At 58.7% G+C, this 25,971-nt stretch overlaps 8 protein-coding genes across 8 annotated transcripts; 2 read left to right on the forward strand and 6 right to left on the reverse strand.

Annotated features, from left to right (window-relative positions):
- Positions 1-1,052: 1,052 nt before the first annotated feature.
- On the reverse strand, positions 1,053-3,566 carry TRAVEDRAFT_134421 (FAD/NAD-P-binding domain-containing protein; the record flags this gene model as incomplete). The annotated part of the gene is made up of 7 exons (XM_008045938.1): positions 1,053-1,220; positions 1,283-1,359; positions 1,450-1,489; positions 1,551-1,976; positions 2,039-2,178; positions 2,603-2,707; positions 2,960-3,566. 7 exons carry the CDS (start codon positions 3,564-3,566, stop codon positions 1,053-1,055), a joined length of 1,563 nt encoding a protein of 520 aa, XP_008044129.1.
- A 6,913-nt stretch (positions 3,567-10,479) lies between these two features.
- TRAVEDRAFT_80312 (uncharacterized protein) lies at positions 10,480-10,893 on the reverse strand (the record flags this gene model as incomplete). Its single annotated transcript, XM_008045939.1, has 1 exon — positions 10,480-10,893. A coding segment is annotated over one exon (414 nt), but the record flags the coding sequence as incomplete, so codon positions are not given.
- A 532-nt stretch (positions 10,894-11,425) lies between these two features.
- On the reverse strand, positions 11,426-13,285 carry TRAVEDRAFT_52967 (uncharacterized protein; the record flags this gene model as incomplete). Its single annotated transcript, XM_008045940.1, has 2 exons — positions 11,426-13,223; positions 13,272-13,285. 2 exons carry the CDS (start codon positions 13,283-13,285, stop codon positions 11,426-11,428), a joined length of 1,812 nt encoding a protein of 603 aa, XP_008044131.1.
- Positions 13,286-14,343: 1,058 nt separating this feature from the next.
- TRAVEDRAFT_104091 (magnesium-dependent phosphatase-1) lies at positions 14,344-15,363 on the forward strand (the record flags this gene model as incomplete). The annotated part of the gene is made up of 8 exons (XM_008045941.1): positions 14,344-14,384; positions 14,451-14,491; positions 14,558-14,603; positions 14,666-14,773; positions 14,838-14,944; positions 15,003-15,064; positions 15,124-15,169; positions 15,245-15,363. Coding segments are annotated over 8 exons (570 nt in total), but the record flags the coding sequence as incomplete, so codon positions are not given.
- A 1,437-nt stretch (positions 15,364-16,800) lies between these two features.
- On the forward strand, positions 16,801-18,188 carry TRAVEDRAFT_61016 (uncharacterized protein). Its single transcript, XM_008045942.1, has 2 exons — positions 16,801-17,279; positions 17,403-18,188. Exons 1-2 carry the CDS (start codon positions 16,912-16,914, stop codon positions 17,881-17,883), a joined length of 849 nt encoding a protein of 282 aa, XP_008044133.1. The 5' UTR covers positions 16,801-16,911; the 3' UTR covers positions 17,884-18,188.
- A 1,776-nt stretch (positions 18,189-19,964) lies between these two features.
- Positions 19,965-21,266, reverse strand: TRAVEDRAFT_52970 (uncharacterized protein; the record flags this gene model as incomplete). Its single annotated transcript, XM_008045943.1, has 1 exon — positions 19,965-21,266. One exon carries the CDS (start codon positions 21,264-21,266, stop codon positions 19,965-19,967), a length of 1,302 nt encoding a protein of 433 aa, XP_008044134.1.
- A 39-nt stretch (positions 21,267-21,305) lies between these two features.
- Positions 21,306-23,186, reverse strand: TRAVEDRAFT_74935 (uncharacterized protein). Its single transcript, XM_008045944.1, has one exon. It carries the CDS (start codon positions 23,097-23,099, stop codon positions 21,390-21,392), a length of 1,710 nt encoding a protein of 569 aa, XP_008044135.1. The 5' UTR covers positions 23,100-23,186; the 3' UTR covers positions 21,306-21,389.
- An 828-nt stretch (positions 23,187-24,014) lies between these two features.
- TRAVEDRAFT_67128 (uncharacterized protein) lies at positions 24,015-25,804 on the reverse strand (the record flags this gene model as incomplete). The annotated part of the gene is made up of 2 exons (XM_008045945.1): positions 24,015-24,092; positions 24,152-25,804. The coding sequence occupies 2 exons, from the start codon at positions 25,802-25,804 to the stop codon at positions 24,075-24,077; spliced, it is 1,671 nt and encodes a 556-aa protein (XP_008044136.1). The 3' UTR covers positions 24,015-24,074.
- Between the last annotated feature and the right edge of the window lie 167 nt (positions 25,805-25,971).

Below are 25,971 nucleotides of genomic sequence, written 5' to 3' on the forward strand. Positions count from 1 at the left end.
ATGGTGCCCGTAGCCTCCTACCCGCCGACAGAACTGGCCTACCCATCCTCTCCAGCGCTACCGAGGCGTTCATCGACCTGACCGAGACGTCCGAGAGCGGGCACGTCGTAAAACTCTCCGGGCCTCCAACCCCCAGCGGGCGCGGCTCCCTGAAGGTCGTCAGGCTGATCCAATCCGACGTTCTCGACTACCTGCGAGCGCACCCCTTCCCCTACGACCTCATGGACGTCTGCCGCGACGCCCCACTCCAGACCATGCGCATCCAGCTGGACGCGGAGTCCTGCGGGTGCGTCAACTGGCGCGCCGCGCTCGCGCCCTTCGCCGCGCTGCGCTCGCTCGCCGTCTGCGGGGGCGAGGGCAGGCTGCGCGCGCATGGCGTCATAGTATTCAAGGGCGGCTCGCCCTCCGCCGCGCCCGTCTTCGCCGGGCTCGACCCAGACGCCGCGCCCGCGGACACGCCCGTGGGGGCTCGTTTGGTGCTCCCGGAACTCCGAGCGCTGCGGGTCGAGGGCTTCTCTGCGATGGACGGGGCGCTGCTTCCAACGGTGCTGAATTTCCTCGAACACAGGCGGGCCGCGCTCGGGCGCCCGAAGGCGCTCGAGGCGCTATGCTTCAAGCTGGGAGACCAACGCCAGCCGCAGTTCTCCCGGCAGCTGAGGGAGATGTACACGCAGGCGCTGTCGGAGTACGTGGACCTCCTCTCGTTTGAAAGCTGGACAAGTGGGCAGGAAGAATGAGAAGCCGACTATCGTCGAAGGTGAGTACTTAGCAGTTCTCATTGATTATGCGTGTGGCCAGCGTGTGCTTAGTACGACGTCTCCGCGAACAGCGGGCGAATGGGGTTTTCTGCTGATATGTACAGTACTCTTGTATTACGTGTTTATACTCGCTTGATCCCGCAATTGCATCCTGATGTAAAAATCTAGAGCCGCGAGCGCACCATAAATTGTCAGACAACAAAGCTAGCTACAGACTCTATCCATCCCTCCAGCCCCGGCCGGCGCACACATACCCACCCAGCCTCAAGCCTCGACTCTCGAGACGGCTCGCGATCACGCAGTGACGGCCTTCGGCTCCGCAGCGCCGACGTCCGGGTCGGCCTCGAGGTCCTCGCGCGTGACGTTGTGCCCAAAGTACCGCCAGATGAGGTGCACGTCGAGGTCCGCGGGCTCCTTGTCCCGGATGCCGATCATGCCCTGGAACTGGTACACGCTCTTCGTCTGTGTCCCGCCGTCAGCGTCAGCGTTCGCGTTCCCAAGGGGGAGATGGTGGGGGGACTTACGAGGCCGAGGGAGACCTTGATCGCGGGCGCGCCGGGGACGTACTTTTGCAGCTCCAGGTCCTCGTCCGCAGCGGCCTCTGTGGGCGCGGACGGGGCGTGGGGGGCATATGGGGCGAATGGCAGTTGCTGTAGTAGGCGTTCGCGGGACTCGCTCTCGTGCTCCGCACGCTTAACGAGCTTCAAAATATTACGTGCGGCCACTTCGCCCTACAAGCCGCGGGGTCAGCATCGCTGTTTCGGGCGGTTGGGCGGTTCAGAAGAAACGCACCTGGAAGAAGGCGTTGTGGCCTGCGTTGACCGCGCCGAACGCGTCGGCGGCATCGCCGATAGCGAAGATGTGCTCCGCCGCGACGCGCGTGTACGGGTCTTCTTCGATCGGCTCCGGCTCTTCCTCCTCCTCTCCCTCGAGCTCCTCCTCTTCAGCCTCTGCCAAAGCCTCCGCGACCTGAGACGAGGAAGGCTCAGCGAGCTCCCGCTCTACGGCGGGCGTCGTGGGCGCCTCAGACGCGGGCTCGGGTGCAGCGAAGACCTCCGCAGGAAGTGTCGGCTCCTCGTGGGACCCAGCGAGGGGTGCGGCGAGCTGCAGCGTGCGCCGCACGCGCGCCATGCCCTTGTTCGGGCCGTCCTGGACGACCACATCGGGGAACGACTCGCCCAGGAGGGTCGTGTTCGGCGTCTGGCCCGTGCACAGCAGCTGTGGAGAGGCCGTGTGAGCGTGCGTCGCTCCCGCGAGAGTGAAAGTGGGGTGGGGCTTACCACGAGCTCGGCGCGGATCTCGCGGCCGCTCTGTGTGCGGACGACGCGCTCGGCGCCAGTGCTCTTGTCTTGCAGCGAGGAGAGGTCGAGGCGGTCGCCGAGGATGGTGCATACGTTGAGTGAGGACATGGTGGAGAGAACTATGTGGGCATAGTGAGCATGCTACTTCGGGAGCTGTATAATGTGGGCTCCTGCATCTCGCGCCAAGCAAGAGATGCGTCTTCCGCCCGGGACAGGATGCGATATCTCGATCCCAGCGCGTACTGCAGGGTCGCGCAGGGAGTGATGGCAAGGGGTCAGAAGACGAGGACCCTGTCCCCGACGATGCTCGCTTTATATACGAGCAGGCCAAGTCGAGAAGCGAATAAGCATTTGGCATAGCGCGGTGTCATACGCGCCGATCACTGTCGCCGACAGCTTCTTCTTTGGCGTAGAGCCAGATCGAGATCGGCTACGATGTGCCTGACACACCCTTGCAGTTGAACCGGAGGCACGACGATACCACACCGTATTTGGAGACAACGACGAGGACAAGGGCGTGTAAAGCTCGGCGGAGATACTCACTTTCTGTGTGCATGTCTTCATCGAACCGTGGGAGGAGGCGGTGCCGAGAATGGAGTAGGGTGACCTGAGTTGCAGGGTAAATTTCCGCGATGTCGGTCGCATATTCTGTGTGTTTTCATCGTCAGCATTCCGCTATTATTGAGTGAAGGAAGGATGCGAAGGCGGCACAGGGCACGGCAGGTATCCTCGTTTAGAACGATGATCTCGGAGGGGCGGAGGACACGGGCGCCTAGATGGTCCGCACGCTGACACCGTGCACACACCGGCAGCCCGGGTACTCTCCTCATCAACACCCGTCCAGGGAAAAGATACACAGCGGCGAGGGCGAAGCGGGCGTAATCAGATAAAAACACTCACGGATGCCGAGAGCCCCTCCGCCGACGACGAGCACGCTCGACGCGCGCGCGACCCGGGCCTGAAACTTCTTCAGCCACGCCATCCCGCCCGCCTTCGTCCCCCGCACGATGTCCACGACCCCGTCCTTCTCGACCTCGTCCGCGACGGCGCCCCAGAGGTTGATGGGCGACGGCAGGTGGCTGCCGAGCGCATAGACGAGGTAGTCGAAGCGGAGCACGCCGTCGGAGAGCCCGTGCTCCGGGAACGCCCTGTCGAGCGTGAGCTCGTGCGCGCCGAGCGACACGACGCTCGCGTGGAGCATCGTGTGCCGCGCGAGGTCCACCTGGGGCTTCGGAGCGTCTGGCGGCGCATCGTGTGCGGGCGGGAGGTCGAAGACGGTGCGGTAGGGGATGAAGGCCTTGTGCTCGTGCCCGGGGAGGACGGCGTAGCGGGGGAGGACGTAGAGGTGGTTCATGTGGCTGTTCCGGTCGACGAGGACGACGCGCCAGTCCTGGGGGAGGCCGTTGGCGAGGAGTTGGGCGGCGCGGGCGCCGCCATAGGAGGCCCCGAGGACGGCGACGGTCTTGAGGGCGTTGGTGGCGTTCCGAGCGGAGGACGCAGAGGCCATAGTACGTATTAAGCCGGTAAAGGTAGAGTAAGAAGAGGAAAGGCCGGGGCGCGATCTACCGCGAGAAGGAAGGAGGGAGACGGTTATAAGGGCGGGTCGAGCGAATATTCCGCATCCCGTTCGACACTCACCGTGGGGGACGAGTCTGGAGCTGGAGTCGGGTGGGACCTCAGCCCCGGCTAAATCTTATCAGATAACCCCCGTGCCCCATCATATCAGATAACTCGCCGCCCCATTGGCCCGGCGCCTCGCGTCTCTCCGCAATATGACCCCTCCACGCTTTCGGCCGCGCTGCTCTCCCCGCCGTCCACTCTCTGTCCGCCGCGAGCACCCCGGTCCTCGCCCAGCACGACGAAACGCTGCGCGGCAGGGCGCGACCCGGCGCGGCGCGTGCGACCGCAGACGTGGCCCGCTCGCAGGCACACCGCCCGTTGACGACCGGTGAGAGTCTCCATTTCCCACCCGCCCCCAGCGCGTCCGGCCGCGCGAATAGCCTCGCCATCCTTACGCCCGCCGCCGTACCTGCCCGGACGCTCGGAGGAATGGCACCGTCCGCATTATTGCCCCCAGCCCGGGCGGAGAGCAGATTCCCTACTCGAGAAGATCGTTCCGAAGGGAATCGGTGCGCTGACTCCGCAGTGATCATCGCAGAGGCCGTGCTTGGTGAGACGCACTCCAGCCCTGACACTTGACATGATACAGTGACCAACTGGTGTCTGCTGGACAGGCGTATGCCTCGCGCAGTTCGAACGGATGCTTCTGGCTTTGCGATGCGCGCGTGGGCCTCTCATCGCGCGCGCTGACGTCAGATCTGAAGCTCGGTATGCGTGAATGGCGTGCATGCCAAGGTTCGCAAGGTTCACGAATTGCTCAGCGGACTATGTAGGTCGAACCGTCCGAACCTTGAGCCGTTCATATCCGTGCTCATCTAGTGCTTCTTTCCTCCAGCCATCGCGATGGCCAGTCATCAGACATGCCTACAGGCATGGGCGGCCCGCCCGCAGAGGGCGCGCTGCAATGCTGCACGCCGGCGGTACGTTTCAGCCACTGCATCAGGTCTGCGACATAGCTCGGACGCGCGTGCGGGGCGATGATTCTCTGTTTGAACAGGTGTGTCCATCGATGAGCGTCAGTTCAACGTTCCCTCGTACGGCGTTTGTGGATCCTCGTCATCACGAGGATGGTACATGCGATTGCACACTCATATGCCGTCGCATCTGCCGTTGTAGGTTACCCCGCACTCAAATCGGCAACTCCGATTCTTTTCCTCACCTTTGCCACCGCTCTCCAGTTCAATCCAAGTGAGTCTCCCTACTTGGTGATTCGCGAAGCCCTGCCGCTTTCCTTGCTGCTTCCGACATGACGCACTCAGACACGATGATACGCTCTGTGCGCACTCGGGGCGTACTACAACTCGCGCGTCTATATCCAGCGCGCGAGTGGGTCGCCCCAGGGTAGCAATCGTGTGGCTTGGTTGAGGAGGCCTTGACCTTCATCCCCAGCCACGTCGCGCTTCCCGTCACCAGCCTCCTCGATGCGAAACCAAAGTGCTAGCGCATACGGCGAGGCCGGTAAACGGTCCCAGCTCTGTGCAAGCCCGACGCTGCATGGCTGAAGACCGGTGTTCATTGCTGGAAGTCAGTGCAGGGCCCTCATACGGCGTCAGTGAGTTCGCATCATCACCAGGGATCTTGCATCTACTTTGGGGGCAATTCAACACTTATCTTGCAAGGGGTATGCCGTGTCAGGTTACCCCGCACACCGCTCGGCAGCACTCTGCAGGCCCACCCGCCTTCTCGCGTTGGTCGGCACTCATGAGATCTAGATCCAATTCAAGTCTCCTCTCGGCGGCTCTCTAACGTTTTCCTGGTCGCTTGCAGTGCAACATATTGAGCGCCAGGGTTGCCTTAGCCGGCACCAGCCGTTCATTAATATTGTACCACGACAATCAAGACGTCGGCCCACCAGGACCCCGGATAATCCTCACGGATGCCTTATCCGCAGTTCGGACCAAAACGCGACTTGGTCCAGAGGTATGCCTTACACCGGGCGGACCAAATTGGGGGTCAGAGGCCGGGAAAGCCTTACGAATTGTCGGACCAACGGCGGGCGGGACGAGCCAGGCCTTGCACCTGGCCGGACCACAATGGGGTCGACTCAGGTAAGCTTGGGGTGGGTCTACCTATTTCAGACATCCGTAAGCTTTTGCACAATGAAATCACTCACAGACGTCATGCGGCAAGCAGCTTTCGCCATGGCCGTAATATATAGGCGTAGGACAAAACACGACTTTGGCCTGCAATTAGAGAAAAAATGGGGCTTTTTGTCGAGGCTTTCGCCATTTCACGGACCAAAATGACCCCTCTGAGGATGCCACATCCGCCGCGCGGACCAAAACGGCCAATTTTTGGCCCGGACCAAAACACGAAATTTCCACCCCTCCTGGATAAGGCCTCTGGCAGTATTATCCGGGGTCCTGGCCCACCTCATCCAGCCCCAGCGGGCGCCACGCGGGCTACGGTCGAACATACTCATCCACTCGGACGTTACTGGTAAGAGTACGGTCTCCTATTGCGATGACCCAACGTCTCTTCGCTGATTGAGTACTCATGTGACGCGGGGTTGTGCACCTCAGCCTTTTGAGGCAATAGCCCACCTGTCCCATTCACGCCATGCAAGCATACGTATCGCCCGTTCACTGAATGTTCAACACAACGTGCGCTTCGCCGCCCGACACTTCCCCACACCTTTGCCGCCACTCACGCAGATCGAGGCACCGCTCCGATGCGTGCTTCCCGCCGCATTCCTTGCCGCTTCCGAGCGCAAGGTCTCGCCGCCGGCTGATGGTGGGCGTGCCGCACGCGGCGTAGTTAAGATTGGGTAGAATTAGCCTTTGCAACGCATGGGGCGCTGGCCCCGGGCGCGGAACGTTCCATTGCATGATGATGATGATGCTTCAGGACAGGAATATACGTAGGACACATCGAGAAGTCAGGCCACCTTCTGTCGGCCTCGGCGGGCTGTCGGTGCCTTCTAGGCTTCAACGTTCAACCGAGGCCTGCTTCCCCGCAGGGCTGCTTTCGCCTGCGGCGGTCTGGGCAGAGACTCGACCATCGTGCACTCGAGTTTCAAGAAAGACCATTGGTGGCATGCGCGCACCGAACCATGAACAATAATAAATGCGCAGGAGTGCCGCCGCATGATATTGATGTTATGAAGCAGGCCTCGGCCGCAGCGGCGTGTGGACGCGAAAGCCAGGCCGTTCGTGCATCTGTCAAGAAGGTGTAGCCTCTAGTATTGCTGGGGAAACAATGTGGGGTTCATCAGTTCTAAGTATCGGGCAGCGGACAGCGCCGGGTCACTCGAGAGAGCTAAAGGGTGTGGTCCATTGACATCGTGCTACGCTAAAGCCTGCCCTGATCTAGCTAATTGTACGTAACTCGTAGACTTCGAATCCAACATAGATAGCGCCGAGTGCACAATACATTCGACCCCTTCGTAGACTATACCCAACTGCTGGCCAGACCTCCTGTAGACCTAGTCGTTCTTCAGCACATCGACAGGCCGCATGTGAAAACCTCGTATGATAAGAGGGCAAAACCGGCGTTGTGCTCGGAAAACCTCGAGGGGAAGCGCCGCTGCAGACACAGGCAACGCTTCGCCACTCACATACGGCCAAAGAAGACATCTAACAGAAGATCCGGTCGAGACCGTGACGCTGTACTCTCTCCGAATCAACGATCTCACCATTCCCAGTGACTAATTTCAAGTTACTCGTGAATTAAATATTTCTAAAGATGCTTCAGATGTAAGACATGTTCTAGTCGCGGTCTGTCCACGATATATTGGTGGTGATTTGTGACAGTATACCCGCCATCGGAAAGGCATGCACGGCGGAGCGAGCGGGGGAGGATGCCATCGTATTTCCGGTGCTGAACGGAAAGTATTACATTACGCACCACGGGCAATGACTCCTCGGGAACAAGGTATGCACTAGCAGTAAGCGCAGCCTGTGATTAAGGTATTAATATACACGAATTAACACGTACACCGGCCACGACCACGACCCACAAAGAAAGTTCCAACTCACTTTGGATGACAGTGCCAGTGATCGAGTTGCAGCTAATGGTCCTGTCTTGTATAGCCTTCAAGAGAGAATACATCCGCGTACACAGACAACTCCTCGGTGTATAGCGTTCTGAGCTGCAGGTTGAATTCCGGCCGGTCTTCATCTCCGAGCTGAAAGGACAGCGTCTCGAGCGGCTTCGAGAGCCCAAGTGCGGCCCGCCTCTTTTGCAGGCAAACCATCGCCGTCGCAAACAAATATTCGTCCAATACCGTAAAGCCCTCGATACACAGCGTCCGGAGCTCAGGGAGAACCACACGCGCCGCCGCCGGCGTGTCCGGGGGCGCGCAGTCCGGGTTGAGGCCAGCGAAGAGGTTCGATGCCGACGGCCCGTTCCCATGTCCAAAGACGGCGAGCTCGCGCAGCCTGGAAAAGGGCGCGAGTGCATTGCGCCAGGTGGTGTTTGGGCAGTACGTAAACGCTGACATCTCGATGCGCAGCGTCTCAATTGGGGCGTCGCGACAGATGGCCGTGAGGTATGGGGACGGTAAGGGATAGGCTTGACGGTGGGCGGGAGGGGCCTCCATGACGACCTTGAGGCAGCCACCTCCGTCGGGCACCGGAGGCGAGGTCAATCGTATGACGTAGCCATGCTCAGAGGTCTCAGTTGAGTCCACAAACGCCTCAGTAGCGCGTGAGAGAATGGGCAGGCCTGTTCTATCCGCGGGTAGGATCCAGCCACCGTTGCCTTGTGGGTTAACCAGCGCTCTGATGGCTCTCGCTCCATCCTCTGTATGACTGACATGTTGTGAAAACCACCAGCTTATTCACCATGCGCAAAGTAGAGTAAATAGCTATGTAAACTGGGTGTTTGCGCCCGTTTAGCCCTTTTGGCGCTGGCATAAAATCGCCACTCTCCCGGGTGGAATAAGTCGGACTTGTGAGCTATTAAATCTTCCCGTTCAACACCCTCGTCCAAGCGCCGGTGCCGGTGATTGCATACCGCTTTCCAGGTGAACACTGATAGTTGGTGATTTACGCTGTATCGCATTGTGTTCTTTACTATGACGTGCAGAGTACACATTCACCTCCGATGAATGATATTGGATTGGATCGTGGTGATATATACAGGCAGCTATCATACAGTAATAAGGTACACCGTGATGCCGACACAAGTAATAAACAGGCATGCGGGGGACATGGCATGAGCGCGAGCGTGTACGGGACACTATGGGGGCGGGCAGGCGGGCACAACGTGCGCGAACACAGATGAGGCACGAGGGAGGCACAGACAGAGTACGCGAGATGTGCGCGGGCATGAGGTAAGACAGATGCGAGCCAGACGTGTGCACAAGCGTGCGCGGGCGGGACGCGGGGTATGCGCGAGCGTACGCAAGCCATAGTGTCGATGTGAGCGTAGGCGGGTCGCGGTCACCCAGAAGGCACATGACATGCGCGGAGTGGAGACAGGACATCGCGACGCAGAGACCGGATGCGCGTAGGGCATGCACAAGCGTGGACGGGGTGCGGACAAGACATCAGTGCAGACGCGGCGCGGAAGCGTAGACGCAAGCAGAATGCAGAGGGCTCAGAGACGCAGGCAGAGCGTACCAGGGGCCAGATAGCAGAGGCACAAAGCGCGAGAGGGTGCGAAGCACACGGAGTAGGCCCAAACATAGGCGGGACACAAGCAAGACGCGGGCAAGATATGGGCGCAGCGAAAGGTGCCCAGAGACACAAGTGCATGAGGGGTGGGTGGTTGGCAAGGGGAGCGTATTTGAAAGAGCGCGGGGCGAAGAGCAGCTGCAGGACGGCGACGAGACAAGCAGCTATAGACTCACTTGAAAGCAGCACAAGTATGATGACCTAGGACGCAGATTCAGAACAGTAGCAGCACTGACATTGACGTACTTGTGAGGAACAAAACTTGCACTGCTAAGTAAACAGGACGACTTCTGCAAGGGCGGACTGATAGCGATGGGAGGCCGACGTGACGAGCAGGAGCGATTCAATCAGACCGTGAATCCGGCACCAGGGAGACGAGAGCGCGGCGAGGAGGAGCCGAGAGAGAACATATGAAGACGACCAGGGAGAGCGCGTGAGAGGAGGCGGAACAAAGAAGGAGACGTTGAGAACAGGCTCGAGGACGTTGAGGACAAGAGCGACGGCGGTTGTCAAGCAGCCACAGAGCCCTCGGAACGGTCTCCCATTATTTGCTCATATTTGGCCCAACCTCATTTCTTTCGAGCGCTAAGTCTTGAAAGAATCACAAGTAATTATCACTGTTATATGTAGTAAAACTCCGAAAGCCCCTGCTCACCACCACTTTCACTACCCACTAATTAATCCACACCTTGTCTAGTGATCGGAGCTAATCACCCGACATAGTCGTAGCGGCCACCACCTTTCGGGCGCGCAGTGATCGTCGATACAACCACGGATCATGATAGTCGATGACGGCGGAACAGAGATTACGGAGAGGATATGCTTTGTGACCTCCATACCCCATGGCCAGTCTTGCATGCTTAGCCCCTTGAGGCTCCTTAATGCCGCCCGTGGGGTGCGCATAGGGCGGGAAGGGTCGAGGCCTTGACGGCAAGACATACTGTGGACACGAAGCTCTTCGATGCAAGCAAGCTCCTGTAGCAGGTCGGTGAGCATGCCCATAGTGATCCCAGGAACCAGGCCGAGCAAATTGTCGATATGCAGGACCTTCAGGTTTCGAAGAGCTGCCGTTGGCACCAGGTGAATTCCGCTGAGCGAGAGGTGGACTAACTTGGGAAAACGTTCGGGGGTAAACTCCATTACTTCGTCGCGTGGGTCGGTCGTCGTCTTGCCTACTCCAACGGTGAACAGCTCCAGCGCAGGCATCGGATGCTGAACAAGGGCCCTCAGGTAAGGAGCATCCGCGGGATCAAAGGTGCCTAACACGAGCGTGCGGATCCTATGAACATGCGGGCTGACAAGCTGTAGGTACTGGGAGAGGACCGGGGCCACTGGCATATCGGGTACAACGATGACGTCGATTTTCACTCCCTTGGAGCGAGCGAGGCAGGTACGAGCGTAGTTCAAGCTCGGCGTCGCGTACACAAAATCCCATAACCTAGGGGTGGTGGCACCGACGGTGAACCAGTGGCGGCAGACGAGCAGGTAAGCGAGCCAGGGACGCTCCCCACTTTCACGTCCGAGCTTTGGCTGCGTCGCTTTGAAAACTTCGGCCAGCAGCTCAACGGGGAGCGCGTTGATAGGGACACCCGTGTTGAGGAGAGCATGCACGCTTCGCAGTTCGTTCTCGAGCTCCTGTTTTCGTTCCAACAAGGGCCCTCGGGCTTCTCCGATGGGTCTGTTTCCGGAAGCTGGGACGGATGCAACGGGAGATAGGCCGTAGTATGGACAGTGCCAGCTATCTGCTCTCAATACTTGTGTTTCCGGCAGGCCGTCCGCAGCGGATGCCTCGGTTGTGCTATCAAGTTATGAGGACAAAGACGGCTCCCGTCAAAACGAATCTCATACAGTGTGTCCATGATCACGTCCATGATCACCAGTCCAAATCGACCACCGCTCGTCACTATAGCTTTGTTAACATCTTCGAAAGCTAAGTATGCCGAACGTACGCCGACTTACAGAATATTCCGTGTGAGTGGCTCTCGTCGAGTGGCTTCGTGATGGTCAAGAGGCAAGATGTACTCAGTGGCACATAGAAAGGCGATGAAACACGCGACGTAAGAGGCGCATTGGATAGCTTCGAGGTGAAAGGGACTTGGACGCACGTAGCACAGGTTCGCACTAGTGATTAATACAAGAGTGGTTGATCCGACTCTAGCTCGAAGTCATACGAGAGGACCTCCACGTACTCCGACAGCGTGTCCATGTACAGCACCCGTTGCTCCTCGAAGAACTCCCGCGTTCCGAACGCCTCGAGTTGGAACTCCAGCGTCTCCAGCGCCAAGGGTCGACCTAGCACGTCCCGCCGCTGCTCCAAGCACTCGAGCACCGCGGGAAGCAGCGTCTCATCATGCGCCGCGAAACCCGCCACGCGAAGCTTCCGGAGATGTGGGACCACCACAGCCTCCGCCGCGCGCGTGCCGACGGGCGCGGTGTCCGGGTCCAAGGCAGCAAAGAGATACGCAGCGCCCGGCTCGGCCTGGGTTCCGCGGACGGTGAGCTCGCGCAGCGTACCATTGAAGTACGCGAGCGCGTCACGCCACCTGAGGTGCGGGCATAAGTCTGTCTCCGTTTCGATGTGCAGAGCTTCGAGGGCCGCGCGGCCGCAGATGCCCACGAAGTCGGCGAATGAGGGGTTCGTTCCGCAGTAGTCGAAAGGGGCCGCCATGTAGAAATAGAGGCTTCCTTCCTCCCTGTGTGCCCGCGGCCAGCTCGTTGACAAAAACACAAGATGATTGCAACCGCCTATCACGATAGACGCATGTGTAGCGCGGGAGAGCATCGGCAGACTGGATGTATCGGCGGGGATGACGATACGGGTTCCTTGTAGAACGGCGGCCTCGACTGCGTCCGGTGCAGCCGTTAGGTCCGTCTGGCCAATAATCTGCACAACTGCGGACAGGGGAACAGAGATCACGGAAAGGATGTGTCTTGTGACTCGCAGATCTGTGTTGAACAAATCGAGGTGCCTGAGGTTCGAAAGAGCCGTTGGTGAAGTGCACGAGTGGCGGGGCGGGGTCGCAGCATCGCGGCATGGCACGTTATAGATTCCAAGCCCCTCTACGGCGACGAGTTCCTGCAGCAAAGCAGTGAGCATGTCCAGAGTCATCGCGGGGCTCGGACCGGGCCAATCGGTGATCCGTAGGACCTTCAGGCGACGAAGAGCCGCGGTAGGCACCAGGCGGATGCCGTGAACCCAGACATGGACCAGCTTCGGCAAGCGTTCGGGGGAAAGCTCTATCGCCTGTGCGATTGAATCGGCTGCCTTGTACGAGAGCCCAAAGCCCAACACTTCCAGTGCTGGCAACGTATTCTGAAGGAGCGTGTTGAGATGGGCAGCATCCCCTGGCGGAATGCCCCCTAACTCGAGCTTTCGGATTCTGTGGAGATGCGGGGTGATGAGGTGCAAGACCCCGCGGGGAACATTCAACCAGGGATAATCGCCGCCAGAGATGTCGATCTTGACAGCCTTTGAGCGTGCGAGACAGGTGCGGACATAATTCAGACTTGGCCCCGCGTACACACGAGTCCATAGCCTTGGGGCGGTGGCGGCAACAGCAAACCAGTGGCGGCAGACCAGCAGGTAGTCGAGCCGTGGACAGTCAGTCTCGAAGATTCCGGGGTATATTTCGGCTTTCAGCTCCATTTCGAAGATCATAGCAAGCAGCTCGACGGGGAGTGTGTTGATTGGGATACGTGCGTTGAACAGAGCCAGACGGGCGAGGTCGCAATATTCGCTCTCGGGCTCTGGGCTTTGCTTCGACGGAGGCCGGCCGGCTTCTCCGGCTGGTTTGTCTGAAGGAGCAGCCCCGCTTGCGACGGGAGGTAGGCCATAAAAGGGTCGACCCCACCTATCTGCTCTCAAAATTTGCGCGAGAGAGGGATATTCCGGATCTGTGTCCGCTATGGCTGGCTTCACGGCCGAGCTAGAGCACAATAAGTACGACATAGATATCGCCTTCTCAACGACGTACCGTCGCGTGTCCATAATCGTGCTTTCAGCCCAAACTCCGTCGTCAGCCACTCGCTACTACCATGTATCCTGTATTAGTATCTCGACAGCGTTAAGAACGGAGAAAGGGCCTACATACATATAGCACGTCCGGACAAGATTTGATTGTGTTACGAGTGGCTCACTTTGAGCGCTATCGTGGTGGCTGGAATCAAGACGCGCCTCTCGCACGACTTGACGAGTGGTTTACGCATCACGTAAGCGGCATTGGTGCAAGATTATGATAGTAATACGGCTCACCCTGGTTATACCCCACTTCATCGCTATGCCAGTGTAGCTTCGGCCGACAAATTATTGCGTGGCGACGTTAGTCAATAGTAAGTAGTCCGCCGCGTCAACGACGTTGGGATTACATTTCCAGCCGGAGTCGCCGCTTGCAGACGCGCGCAACTTTTCAAGGAGCACCAAGATGGCCGGGGGAGGAGTGGCCGTCAAAGACGTAGACGAGGCGATTGTAGGCACTGTTCAGAGATCGGAAGTGACTAGCGGTCTGCGGTATTAGCTTAGTCGATTGGTGGTACAAGAGGAATCCATTCGCACGCCGAAGGAGCCAAGTATTCAGTAAATTCACCCACAACCCATGGTAAATTTTTAGTTTGCGGGATGAAGATTCGGCCAGCCCAAAAAGACACGGAAAGGCTCCCTCAGAACTGCAACGTCGCGAGGAGAGCGATGCTGGCACGTCAATCAGCAGCACGCTCCTGTCTTCTTCACCAACAACTTTGGATTAGCACAACGTAAGTATCACGACTCTACTCACCATTTGGAGGACGCCATATTTCCGGTGATGTAGTTGGGGTACTTGATGTGTAGTACGGGAAGGCTTTCGAGTATACGAGGTGGGAGTAACTAGTGAGAGAGAGACCGGCGCGTAGTAGGAACCTGAGTGCCAGCGCGGAGTCTACGCGGACTTTTCCGGACAGTGTCGCACTGGGCGTCTATTACCGTACGTCAAGCTGCAGCCCACTCACTCTCCTTCTCTTTCTCTCACTCACCCACTCACTCTTCGCCAGGTGTCCTCACAACCGTCAACCATGTCAAGCAGATTGCCGAAGCTCATAGCATTTGATTTAGAGTACGTATGCGTGTCATTTTATACTGGGTATGCTGATGAAGTCTGTATTCTTTTGAACTAGCGCAGTTACACCCTTTGGGATCTGTGGATAGACACCCATGTCGATCGTATGTAGATTCAGTGGCCCATTCCTCTGGTACTGAGGGAACGATCTGATGTTTTTCTTGGCCCAGCCCCTCTTCGCCGCGTCGGCGACGCGATCAACGAGGTTCGCGATAGGTGAGAAATAGGTTTTTGTGAGATAGAGCTAATGTGCTAACCTGCATGATATCTGGGACTAGACACGAGCAAAGAATATCCTTTTACCGCCACGTTCCAGAGATCTTCCATCGTCTCAGGGAGGCCGGCGTCCTGATCGCTGCGTGTTCCCGCACTTCAGCTCCAGACCTGTGCGTAGCGCTCTCCGCATCCGCCCACACGCATACACTCACTCACGCCTACAACATTTTGAAGGGCCCGGCGAGCGCTGAACCTCCTGCTCGTGCCTCCGCCAGCGGGGCATAAGGGCGCATCTCCCACTCCGGCCGTGCAGTTCTTCGACCAGATGGAGATCTACCCGGGTACATGCTCTCCCCTTTATGAGCTCCCTGAACAGCCCTGACGCCATCGCACGCACAGGGTCCAAGATCAAGCATTTCAAGCAGCTACACAAGAAGACCGGAATCCCGTACTCCGAGATGGTGAGCGCCATCGATTCTGTATACACAGGATGAATCTCATCATCTGCCCTGCGCCCCAGCTCTTCTTCGATGACGAGCACAGGAATAAGGAGGTCGAGTCCTTGGGTGCGCGCCTCGCCCACACGCACTTCGAATGCGCCGCGGACGCTGGCCTCGATACTGATGCGCATTCACTCACAGGAGTCACGTTCTGCCTCGTCCCGAGCGGTGTGAACGACCGCGCGTTCGAAAGCGGCCTCACGGAGTGGCGCAAGCGGCATCCCGTCGAAGTCGCCGAAGACGCCGCCGGTGATGGGGAAGGCGCCAGCGAGGGCTGAGCGCCGACGCGCAGCGACGTTGGGAGGTACAGTACGGCACGCGCGATGTGTGGTTGTATTGCATATCAGCTTCGGATTGTGGGTGCTATCGGCGCGCGTGGGATCAATGACGGAACTGTCTGTCAGTGGCGGTCTGGAGGCGCGCCGACTGTCCGACATCATTCGAAGATTGTCGCCGCCCGACTGACAACATACGATGGCGAGACGTCGAGGCATCCCAGGTACGACTGGTGAGTGCATTCGTCGTTCGTAAGTTTTTGAGGGGTTCGCGCTGGACAGCACGATTCGATGACGATTTGATACGACGAGGCCGTGGTTCTGAGGGTTACGTCTCACCGCCCACGCTATGTCCCAAGGAAGCCAGAATCCTCTTCTACGTGTTCCCCTCCACACTTCTCACTGCATGCACGCGAGAGCCGTACCTTTGCCGAGCGGCGTTCTGGTATCGAATATCCTCAAAAGGCGTCGAAGGGTACCGGGCATGGTTCTGCTCGATAACCTCGTGGCCGCGAAGCAGGGGCTCGTGGCCTGGAATGCACGCGGGAGCAGAACGTCGGGTCAAGGCGCGCCTTACACAGGCATATTGCCTGCCTCATCCTCTAATCGTCTAGTGTTGCAGTGCAGTGTGCCTACGCCGTGTTGTGGGTTCCCGAAGCACCCTAGACGAGTCATCGCTCACCCTTGCCCACTTGCAGTCAATATCGTACACCGCATGGGCCCGCTACGAAGTGCGCCTCGAGGCGCCGTACTTGGGTAAGGAAGCGGCGGGCGGACCTCGTGCATCAGCCGTCCCGCTCGGGTCACCCACGACGCCCACAATTCCTCTTCACTGGCACCGCGTCTTCTGCGGCTGAGTGGTCCACCCGCTGACCTTCGTGTTACCCGCAGCGCTTGCTTTAGCAGACGGCGTGTCCACGGAGTGCGCCACCGCCGCGCCTTATTGTCGCGGCCCGCACCACGCCACTTGGCCCGTGCGATATAGTGGGATATGTCAACAGGACGTAAGTTATCGTGCGCGGCGTCGGGTGCCTGCTGCATTCCTGCGCATGACCGGACGTGGGAGCGAAGATGCCGGTCATCCCAGCATAGCAGCGAACTGGCTGCGCTCAGCACGCTTTGAATCGCACAGGTCGAGCGCGCAGCCCGCGGGTATAGGGGACTTGGGGCCCGCGCATAGCAATTGTCATCGAGAGGCCGTTGAGGCCGTTCCTCAGGAGGAAGTGGGTGAGCTTGGATAGACGGCACAGGTATACCGAGTTAACTGCGCACTCCATCCTGGGCTAAGCGCGCTGGATCACAGCGCCGGCGAAGATGACACGAGGCTGATACGCGGCTAGCTAGGCAGTGGCGCCTACCAGCGACAACAAAGCTGCCATCGCTCGCCCATCGCTTCTCTCGCTCCCACCACCACCTCATACAAAAGGCTTTAAGCCCTCGATACCCTTTAATGACCTCCGGACGACCTCTCGACTTTTCTGCTGCCGCCACACTGTCCTCCAGCTGCCCTTCAAGCCGTATATCGCATTTGTCATGGCCCAGTCGCTCAGAGCATCGCCTCCTCTGCCCGAGTGCAACGACGTGCTTCTGACGCGCGACACCCTCCTCAATGTCCTGCACGACCTCTCCACCCGCCTTCTCCGCTACTTTGGCGCCCCTGTACGTCTCGTCGTGCACGGCGGTGCCGTCATGGTCCTCCACCCGCAGCTCGCATGCCGCGACTCGACCCGTGACGTCGACTACCTCCACCGCGCGTTCGAGACCGAGTGGATGTCCCGCGGCGTGCTCGATGCGGGCGCCCGCCTCCGAAAATGCATCCGCGGGACCGCGCGAGCCTTCAAGCTCGGCGCGGACTGGATGAACGCCTGCGCGGACGTCGCGCTGCCCATGTCTGTCGACTCGTAAGTGCCCCTTGCCCTGCCCCGCTCCGAAAATTTTGCACTGCGCACCATCTTCGGGCGCACGTGATTCTAGATTACGGAGCGCGCCACTGACTCTGATTCGTTCTATCCCCATCTCCGCAGTGTCTACCACAGGCCGTACGACCCCGTCTACGTCGATGCGACGAGCGAGGACAACCTGCGCATGAACACGATCTTCACCGCGCCCGGGCTGGTGCTCATCGGCGTGAGCTTCTCGTGGGCGGTCGCCCTCAAGCTCGTGCGCTACCAAAAGCACGACCCGCAGGACATTGCGAACATCCTGCGGCTCGGGCACCGGCTGCGCAAGGTGCACTGGACGCGCTCGCTGCTCGAGTCGTGGATCATGTCCAACTGCAGCCCGATGTCGCCCAGCCTGTACTCCCCATGGCAGGTCGAGGCGACGCGGCAGAAGATGCGTCACGCGATTGGCCTTGCGTTCCCCCAGCCTAAGCCGCAGCCCCAACCCGTCTTTCAACAGCCCGCGTTCACGCAACCCGTCTTCTCGCAGCCGTTCCCCCAGCCGCCGTTCCCCCAGCCCCAGGATCACCCGGGCTTCCGCCGTCCCGTCGCATGGGTTTATTAGTGTGCTTATGAGTCCCCCCGTCCTTCGTCCTTTAGAGTGCGTATTCCTCGGTTGGTTGGTGGGTCCCCAGTCTGCTGTCTCTGCTTGCTGTATCGTTATGTCTCTTCGTTGCTTTCGGTTTCTGTGCTCTCATCTCACCTGATATGTTTACTTCCCTGGAGGAACTCGGACTACTACTACCGGTATCCAGCCCTTACATTACTACGTTACTGCGTTTACAGCTTACTACGGACTTCTATTTCGTACGCGTAGGCACCCTCACGACCCTCACGATCCCCTCACGAAAATGACGAGATCATTCATACCCTACCGGCGGCGGTCGCCTCAGTTGCGGCAGGGGGCACACTCGGGAAATCCTGTGTTTCCGGTGGCGCGCGGTGTCTGAACGTTAGGTGAGTTCCCGCCTTCTATCCTCACGCCGCATGATAGGATTGCTCGGTTCCTTGTAGATGAGGTGCGCAGACGGATATAGTGGTTGAGGTGTCATACACGGTTGGGCTCAGCCACACCGCCGTCGCCGGACTCCAACAAGGCGGTCCGGTTTGTCGGCGTGCGGTGCGGCGAAACATCCCGCCTCTGTCTCATCCGCCCCCGACACTACATGAATCAGAGCTTATAGCATGTCGTGCCGCTTCGAACCTCAGATATGTCAGACTTTGAGTCGCGGTCGAGTTCGAGGCGGCGCCCGGTGTTGAAGCATGTTCAGCATCGCGACGAGTGCCGCAAGTTTTGATTTCGAAAGTCTCCCTCGCTCACCGTTGCAGACGATAACCGGACACATACGTTAGTATCCGTAAAACCAAGGAGGTACGTCCCTTACCTACAAGGGCGGTGTGGCGATGGCTGAACCCCGCGTTCGTTCCGATGATGGTGCAGGCCACCGTCGCCGCTCCCTGACCCGACCACAGCGGAAGTGCATCACGGACCGCACTTTTAAATGGAGCCCCTCGCCGCGAGCGGCGTTCCCTCAGCTTCTGCCCCGGGACTTCCGTGATGGATGCGAACACCCGCCCAGACGCCGCGCGCGAGATGGAGCTATAGCCTTCCATATGTTTATGAATCTCGGCGCGTCCCTCTTCCGCCCGTCCATCGCCTCCCGCTCGAGCTGCTATCTGTATCTCCGGCCTGTTATCCTCTATCCGGAAGGTATTCAGGCGCGCGGTAGCTCCTACCCGTCTTCTAGCCCCTCATCCGCGCGCTCCTGTGGCTACGCCTCGCCCGACCACCTCAAGGCTTCACGACAGGCCACGATCTCTTACCTCAGGCTGGGCGTCGCCTATGCCCACTCGAACCACCGTGTCACCAGCTGACCTTCACGATCCGCTGCGCCCCACTGGAAGAGCCGTAGGTAGAGGGCGTCGAGTGCCGTCCGGGATAACTCGAAGCTGCGCGCCTTGGCGTGCTGAAACCTGGGCTGCTGTCAGACCCGCTGGGCAGTATTCCATCTGGCAACGTCACGAAGACGGCGTTCGCATCCACGCGCCGGCAGTGTGCTCAAGAAGGTTCGTGCCTTGTTTCTCTATATGAGACAAAACCTGGCCGTACCGCGCGTTCCGAAGAGTGTACTTGTTAGTGGATCACTTATCCCCTACAGCTGATGTCACACCGAACACCCGCGTCCTGCAGGGACCACGTCTAAGCAGGTCGGGATTGGGAGCTCTGTGGCGGAACTGAGAGCTTGATTTAGAAGTGTGGTTCATCTTCATCTTCATGGTCGTACTCCGGGTAGTACATGGACACGTCTCTCCACTGTCGACCTTAGGAGGTATGTAAAATGATGCGCGATGTGAGACAGTATAGTATGTGTTGAACTGGTGGATGAAATTGCGAAGTATGGATCCACGATGTACATAGACGAGAGCACAGGTGTCATGATTGGCCGGAACCTCCGAGATTCAGCAATGGCCGGCCTGTATCCTTACTTGTAGCCATGACTGATCTCATGCGCGTGGAGTGACGAGAAAGTGCTTGTCATAGTCGAGGTTCGTAAGTATCGTAAGGCATGATAGGGTAGCGGATTTTAGTATACATGTGAGTGAACAGCGGCGCACATCGACCTGCGCACTAGTACTCCGCGTCTACTAGTCAGAGTCCACCGAGTGAAAGTCCTCCGAGTCAGAGTCCTCCGAGTCAGAGCCCCCCGAGTCAGAGTCGTCCTCCTCGTATATCACCTCATCCACCAGCGGAGATAACGCCTTCAAAAATGTGGCTCGGCTCGCGAGGAAGTGCGCCTCGTCGTGAAGGTCGTCCACACGCAACACGAGCCGCTGAAGCCGCCCCTCCCGGTGCGCGTCTGGTCCGAGAGCTCGCTGCCGGCGGCTCAAACATAACAACAGATTAAGCAGCGCCGTACCATCATTGAGCTGTTCGCCGGAAATTTCCAGATGGCGGAGGTCCGGACAGGGAACCGCGTCCCCGCGCATGCTGCTTCCGGGTGTCTCGCCACCGTCGACGTCGTGGGCAGCGCCCGCGTTGGCGGGTTTCAGCGCACGGAGGAATGATTGAGTGCATGCGCGAGTTGAGTAGTCCTCGTCGTCGCTTTCGTCAGAATGCAGCACCTCGAGCTGTATTGAGCGGAGCGCAGGGAAGGCCGCGAGGATCTTCGGCAAGTCCGTGCGCTCGAAGATCGCGGCGGTGGTTTGGACTTTGAGATGCTCGAGCGGCGCGTCGCCGAACACATACACGAGATCGTTGAGACCGACGGGGACGACGTCTATGTTCAATACGGCCATACTGCGTATGTCGATGTAGAACTCGACGCGCGCCCCGGCCCCGCATGGCAATAGGGAGTCTTTGAGCGTCGCATATCCCCCCAGATGGTGCGACTCCTCGTCCGTAGCGATGGTTGCTGCGACGATCTGGGAGAGGACGGGCAGCCCTTTTTGATTCTCGGGCACGACCGCCTGTAGGTCCGGCGAGCTGGCCTCGTCGTACTCGCTAAGAAAGAGGGAGGTGCAAGAGATGGTGGTTGTGGCGGGAATGGTGACTGCGCTGAGGATCGTCTTGATTCGGAGAGGTCCGTCGATGCTGAGGACGACGTTCCGAAGGTGGCGTAGTTCGATTGTATCTGTCTCCGACCTACCTGGAGTGTCCGCTGGAATGTCGGGTACGTTGACCTGGTCCAGCTCGAGCTCCTCGACGAGCTGCATCCTGCGCACCGCTTCCACGATTGTTGTAGCCTCTAGTTCAGGGTTCACACCTTCGCAACCCTTGATCTTGATTTTCATCAGCTGCGAGAATATCTCCAGGTCGCCGAACACGTTCATGTAGCTGACGTCAAGCCTCCGCAGCTGAGGGAACAGTGCCCGGGAGAGATTGAGGGGTATAAGCCCAGAGCGCTCCGGTTGTTCAGCAGCTACATGAAGAGAGCATAGCGCAGGCATGAGGTTATTCATGAAGGCCGCAAACGCAGGCAGAATCGGGGTCGATATGGACTCCAATTTGAGGCTGCGCAGCTCGGAAGAGCTTCCGCATGTACCAGGTGCATACAAACATATATATACCATCTAATCCCAATAATGTGTATCGCTTGTCCGATAAGCCACACAGTCAACCAGCGGCGCCAGCCTCTCCTCGAAGGACGCCTGCACCGCGTCAAAATGGGCCTCGTCATTGTGGTCCTTCAAAATCACCACGACCCTATCCATCCGTCCCTCCGACGCGCCCAGCACGCGCTTCCGACTCTCCAGGTACGCCCCCGCGGTGGCCACAAGCAGATCCGGGTCCGAGACGGACAGCCCGACGAGGGTCAGACGCCGCAGATTCGGGCAGGGAATCGTGTCCGCATCCTCTGCGCCGCCGATCTGGAGTACACCGTGCGCGTCCGTCTCCGAGTCCGCCGCGCTCCGGGGGGACAGCGCAGCGAAGATCATGCTGGCACAGGGCGCGTCCTCTTCGTCGGACACGATCAGCTGCAGCGTGCGCAACGCCGGGTACGTGGAGAAGAGGGCCGGCCAGTCGGTGGCGAGGATGACCGCGGGCGCAGTGTGTATGATCAGAGACTGTAGTGGCGCACGCCCGCGGGGGAAGATGTAGGTAAGGTGGCGCAGGCCTAGCGGGAGCCAGAAGTCGCTCTCGTTCACATCTTCGCGCCTGCGGAGGCGGAAATCGATGTCGGAGGACGGGCGTCGACCTTCGCTCCTTTCGTATTCTGATCGATTGTCGGGTGTAGTGTATCCTGCTAGCTCGCAGTCCCTGTTGTCCAAAGCGGAGGTGACGAACACTTCTACTACTTCGGAGAGGATAGGAAGGCACTCTGTGTCGTCCGGGATGACCGCTTGCAGGGTATTTGAACCGTCTGCCTGGGGTGCGTCGGAAACCAGACAGGTGAAGGATACGTTCGCCGTCACAGGGATAATGACCGCCGAAAGCATCGCCTGGACCAGCGACGCGTGTGTGCGGACGACGAGCTTGTGGAGCTGGTCCAAGCCAACCTTGTCCATGGCTGGAAGGGTCGGAGCGCTCCCGGCGTCGCATGCGTATACGTCTCTCAAGTGAAGCACCTTGACATTCCGCATCGCGCGTATGGCGTGGACGAACGTTGCTGTCGTGATAGGTGTACTACTACCGCGGCAGACGAGGATCACGATCTCGCGCAGCTGTGAGACAATGGCGGGGGTGGCGAGAATCTGGATATTCGCGATGAGAACGCCCGTAAGGCGGGGGAAACGCGCTGGGGGAAGTTCGAGGGCTATGTCCTCGCCTTCTAGCGTGTCAAAGTACACTTGGAGAGTACGGAGGGCGGGCATATCGCGTCGCATGATGTCGGTAAAGGCGGGCATACAACTCCTGGGTACTGACCCAAGCTCGAGGTTGTGCACGCGGTGTAGGTGGCTTGTAATGAGGGCAGTGACTTCGGGGAAGTGGTGGGAGAGGAATTTGGTGATCACTATCTCCACTTCAGCGGCTCGAGAGCGAGCGAGCCCCGTGCGCAAGAGATTGGTGCTGTCGCTGACCCAAAGGGTCTGCCAGAGAGTGGCAGCCGTCGACCCGACCACGAACCAATGCCTGCAGACTCGGAGGACGTCGAACCAGTCCGTGTGCTGGATTTGTAGCTCCCGGAAGATCGCGACGAGCAACTCCTGCGGGAGTTTGTTGATAGCAGCACTTGAATTCAGGAGTACGCGGAGCGCTTGCAGCTCCCGTTCTCGTTTGTGAAGTATCGCTCGAAACTGCAATCGCGCGTCTTTGTTATGGAGCAGTAAGGAACTGGCCATGGACAGGTGGTCCGGCGGGGCCAGCCCATAGAAGGGCGGTCGAAGGCGGGCTCCTCGAAGGGGGTCCAAGCAACTTGCGAGACTGATGTCCATGCTGTCTCAAAATCATGAGTAAATCAGCAGAAATTGAGCGAGTAGTTGAGTACATGCCTTACTCTCCCCCGGATGGTTTCTCGTGAGTGTGAGCTGAGACGGGAATCCGTCGAGATGCGAGTAGAACAAGGGGTTTGGAGAACAAAGGCGAGTGGCACATCGAGATGACGGCGGAGGACTAGCGTCGGATATTTCCGAACTGGGGCTTGAAGCGCCGATTGGCCCGACGGGCGACGCATAAACAGGATATATGAGCTCAGCGGAAGGAACGAAATGAGCTGAAGATTGTATCTTGGGTCGCAAAGTTAAGAACTGTCTCGAGCAATGTGAAAAGTTCTCAGACTCGGAATAGCTTACAACATGGAAGTGGGCGTGGAAGCAGCGTGAGACGCACATATTTGCACTACTTTGGCGCACTCCTTCAGCGTGTTTTGAGGAGGCCATGACATGTGTGCCGAATTTTATACCTCGAAAGTATGTGTCGAGTGGTGTGGTATCATGAGTTGCGTACTACATGACGCTACGACGCGTTGCTGAGGCCGCTAATTGGAGACATTCTCGGGTCGCTGGGTGGGACACCGGACTTTGGGCCGGGGAGTGTCTTTGTTGGCGGGGACGGCGTAGCAGGGAGGCGTTCTCTGCGTGGTCGCATGAACCGCGTCTGAGATCTGAGCGCTGAGCGGTGGGAGCTCGTATAAGCTCGTACATCCTAGCGTTTGTCAGACAGTCCAGATGTAAAATTTCTTCTTCGTCGCTTCGAGGGCAGATACAGCAGAGATGATTCTATCAAGTAAGGCTACATGGGCTTCGCCACTAGGAATACTACTATGTTTTCTACTATTCATCAAGATTACTACGCTAAACGGGAGCGCATAACGTCCCCTAGTCTTCATCGTCCAGCTGGTAGTCATACAGTCAGAAAACCCAGGCCAATCACGCTCGCAGTGCCGCAGTCTTACCTCTCTGTTCTTCGGGTAGAAGTCGTTGACGACCTCCAGCTTCAGGTGCTTGACGAGATGCTTGAGCGCCTTCGAATACACCCGCACGCGCTGCTTGTTGTCCTTCGCGCACTCGTGCTCCCTCTCGGGCCGCGTAATGTACTCCAGCTTGATGTGAAGCCGATGAAGCTCGAAGCCTGCATCCTTGCGCTCCTTCAGGCAGCTCGCGAGCGCCTCTGCGAGCTCAACGTCCTCCTTGTAAAGCGCGGTGGACGTAATGGTGAGCGTCTTCAGCCACGGCACGGGCATCGTGTCCTCCGGGTCCTCGCCCTCTGCGAACTCGGGCGGCAGCAGCGCATCGAGGAGAGAGAGGCGCGCGTCAAACCTGGTGAGCGAGTCCGTCTGCGCGATCTCGATGCGCTCGAGGCACGGCCAGGTGTTCAGCGCCTCCTCCCAGTCGTCCAGGTCGATCACCGTGCTGTCGTTCCCATTCAGGAAGAGAGAGCTGACGTTGGCGTCCCCGAAGACCTCGACCAGCTCTAGGAAGCTGTTCAGGTCCTTGTATTCTCGCGGCCAGTCTTCCGGGAGTTTTCCTATGAGTCGCACGGTGTGGCCGGCACACGTCGTTCCACGCAGGCTGTAGCTGCTCATCATGTAGTGACGGACCTCGAGCGAGGTCACGTCCTTGAGAATTGGTAGCGTGTCGGGGTCGGACGGCAGTGCATCTTGAACGAACGGAGCGCGTACCAGTGCATCGTCGTCGGAGAAGTCCCCGAGATCCATGTAGTCACGTAGGCGCGCGATTTTAAGGTCGACGTGGGCAGGGATGTGGAAGGACTCGAAGAACGGCGCCGTGTAGTACGCGTTATCCTCGACCGCGAGCTTGCACAGCGACGGCGGGAAGGCCATCGGAGACTGGACGCCCGCGATGGTCGGGCGGAATCTGTAGATGCAGAGCTCCTCGAGTTCCGTGAGCTGCGCCAGGAAGCGGCCGAACTGGACGATGGTCATCGACCCATGGCGGAGTTCTACGAGTTCGAGACGCTTCAGGCCATGGAAGACGGGAAGTGGGCCCTTGATCATGAGTCCAGTACCAAGATAGAGCTTGCGCAGGGCGGGAAATTGCTCGAGGCGCAGGTCCCAGACAAACGACTCCTCGGGCGAGTGCAGTCCGGGCATCCGGTCGTATTCGTCGATTTCGTATGGACCCATCGGCCGTGATTTGGTGTTGATGTTGACCGATATCTCGTCCAAGATCGGCATCTTCTGGCTGAGGAGTTGTCTCAGGGCTTTGTCGTCCGCATCACCCATCCCGCGAGCGTGCAGAATATGGATTCGCGCGACGTGCGGAAGGAGTAGGCCAACGACGACTGCGTTCTGCGCGGGGGTCGTCCCTTGGATAGACACGTCGATAGGAGAGTCCTTGGAGTACTCCAGGCTCGCCTCGAGATAGCTTTGTGAAAAGTCCTTGGAGACTTTGATGTCGTTCCAAAGCGCCGGAAAGTCGCAGGCGATAGCGCGCCAGGCCTGGCACACCCAAAGGAGTCTATACCACCGGTAGCATTCCTCCCAGTCATCTCGCAGAGCGTGGACATCACGAAATACTTGCACCAGTACGTCCTCAGGGAGGCGGCCAATGGGAGAGCCCGCGACGCTGCCTTGTGTTTCGAGCATAGTTCTAGGGATGAAGAAAAACTTAGCGCGTGCACATACATTAAATTAACGCTTGAGTGAGGAGTACCTGCCGTGCCTGCTGGTTACACGGATCCGGACCTCCCGACACAATCAATTAGGTCCTCTGCTGGATTAATTTCGCTGAGACTATTTTCAGTGACCAGAGA

Source organism: Trametes versicolor (assembly GCF_000271585.1).
Source record: "Trametes versicolor FP-101664 SS1 unplaced genomic scaffold TRAVEscaffold_13, whole genome shotgun sequence".
NCBI lineage: Eukaryota > Fungi > Basidiomycota > Agaricomycetes > Polyporales > Polyporaceae > Trametes > Trametes versicolor.

Bases quoted from the DNA above. Each gene is read 5' to 3' on its own strand.
- TRAVEDRAFT_61016 (XM_008045942.1), top strand. From the start codon at position 16,912: ATGGCCCAGTCGCTCAGAGCATCGCCTCCTCTGCCCGAGTGCAACGAC. The intron at 17,280-17,402 runs GTAAGTGCCCCT...CCATCTCCGCAG, and splicing joins CTGCCCATGTCTGTCGACTC to TGTCTACCACAGGCCGTACG.
- TRAVEDRAFT_74935 (XM_008045944.1), bottom strand. From the start codon at position 23,099: ATGGCCAGTTCCTTACTGCTCCATAACAAAGACGCGCGATTGCAGTTT.